Genomic DNA, 2,037 nt, shown 5'->3' on the forward strand with positions numbered 1-2,037 from the left:
ATATATGGATCGTAAGGGAACTATATTTATACTTGTACTCAAGACTCTGAACAATCATTTGAATCGATCTAGAATGACAAGAAAGTCTTAAAAATTTTGATTTTGATATATGATAAAAGGGATATTGCTTTCATTTTCTTGTCCAAAAGCCACAGCTACCCTTCCTCTCTCTCTTTCTCTTTCTCTCTCTCCCTTTCCCCTCTCTCCCTCTCTCCCTCTCTCTGCCCCTCTCTTTTCCCCTCTCTATCCTTTGCTCCTTTTTTCCCAACTCATTCACTGCTGTTATCTCCTCTCATCCCGTGTCTATCTTTAAGGCTTAGATTTGCGTTTTGCCACTATCAGTTAAGTTACGCTGACAATATTGCTCTAGTAATTATAACTTTGAATAGATAACTGACAGATTTTTCATTGAGCGAATAAAATATTTTCATATTTCACTATTATTTCTTATAAATGTTTCCCTATTTACATTTTCCATATTTTCTTGTAAATGTTTTCGTTATTTTCGTTCCCTTTCATATCTCAATACTATAAGTACACTCTTTCTTCAACAATGAGGAAAGAACCCATTGGACAATGTGGTCTCAAGTAAAAAAAAGTTGCGCGCGCGCGCATGCACACACATACACACACAAACACACACACACATTACGCTGAACGACCAGGGGTGCGATTTTTCCTCCTAGTATTAATAATTCTTCGCAATATGGGCACAAAGCCTGAAATTTGAGAGAAAGGGGTTAGTCTATGACATCGACCCCAATATTCAACTGGTACTTAATTTATCAACCTCTGAAATGGATGAAAGGCAAAGTCAACCTCGGTGGTATTTGAACTCAGAACGTAAAGCAGGAGAAAATGCCGCTAAGCATTTTGTCCGACGCAGTAACAATTCTGCCAGTTCACTAATGCAGTAATATCCGAAGTTGTTACTGGATATTTATTTTTATTCTTAATTTCCTACGTCCGTAGAATATTTAATTTACTACATTAATATGAAAGTGCCTTCTTGTGTAAAATTATATATTCAGTTGCATAACGAAGTAAATTTATTCTTTCAGCTTCTTATGAAAGATAACAAAACCGAAGGTGTCCAATATATTCGAGATGGAATTAAATACACGGTGAGAGCGAAAAAAGAAGTAATATTATCAGCAGGAAGCATACAATCACCAAAAATTCTAATGCTTTCAGGAATTGGACCAAAGGATCACTTAGAAAAAATGAGGGTAAAATAATTGCATTTCCTTTAAAAATACCCCAAACTGAGTGCCAACATATTTAATGGTAATTAATTAAATTTATAAAGCCCAACAATTTATTCTCGTCGAGAAGGGCAAAGGAGATTATTTAAATTAATAAAAAATAGAATCAGAGGGGAGTGTAAGCTATAGCAGTACCATGAAAAGTCTGAACGTGCTTCGATCTTATTAAGCCTCCTCAGCGAAGCATAGTCTTGCCAGTACTGCCAGGTACTGTGTTGCTTGAAAACTAAAAAGATAAGGAAACATTGCATCAAGTCTTCTGAGTGCTCTGCCTCAGTCATACCTATAAAGTATGATAACTATAAGACTAAAATTATGAGTGTAACTTATCATAAGCATATGTTACTTAAACTGTACATCTATCGTGGATGTAGTATCACTATTCTTCAGCTGTTAATTTCCTTCAAAGTTCTGATTTGAAATTTAACTGACAAGAGCAATGATTCAGCGTATGCCTACACGTTTATGTATGACAAAATAACTACCACTTACAGACGATAAGCGATACTGCAGCCAAAGAAGTTAAAAGTTAACAGTACAAGGTGATAAAACCTTCAAATCTTTGTATATACATATGTACTCTAAGGGAATCACATTCCCTTCATATCCTCGTTTTTGTCGACATGCTTGGTAAAATTGTGAGATTTTTTTTCAAATATTAACAAAATTCTAAAGAATAGTGTAAAAAATGTTTAAACTTTAGATTTAGTATTATCAAAAATGCTTGGGATGTGTATCAAAAATGTGATATTTTTCATATGTATATATATAT

General features: G+C 34.2%; 1 protein-coding gene across 3 annotated transcripts in view; it reads left to right on the plus strand.

Annotated features, from left to right (window-relative positions):
• Window positions 1-2,037, plus strand: part of LOC106872339 (L-sorbose 1-dehydrogenase) — a 90,620-nt gene that overhangs the window by 71,926 nt on the left and 16,657 nt on the right. For all 3 annotated transcript variants that reach the window (XM_014919286.2, XM_052967220.1, XM_052967221.1), the window contains one exon: window positions 1,062-1,229. In XM_014919286.2, coding sequence (XP_014774772.1) covers window positions 1,062-1,229 — 168 coding nt within the window. The remainder of the gene's footprint in view (window positions 1-1,061; window positions 1,230-2,037) is intronic.

This window comes from Octopus bimaculoides, chromosome 4 (assembly GCF_001194135.2).
Source record: "Octopus bimaculoides isolate UCB-OBI-ISO-001 chromosome 4, ASM119413v2, whole genome shotgun sequence".
In the NCBI taxonomy this organism is placed as follows: Eukaryota; Metazoa; Mollusca; class Cephalopoda; order Octopoda; family Octopodidae; genus Octopus; species Octopus bimaculoides.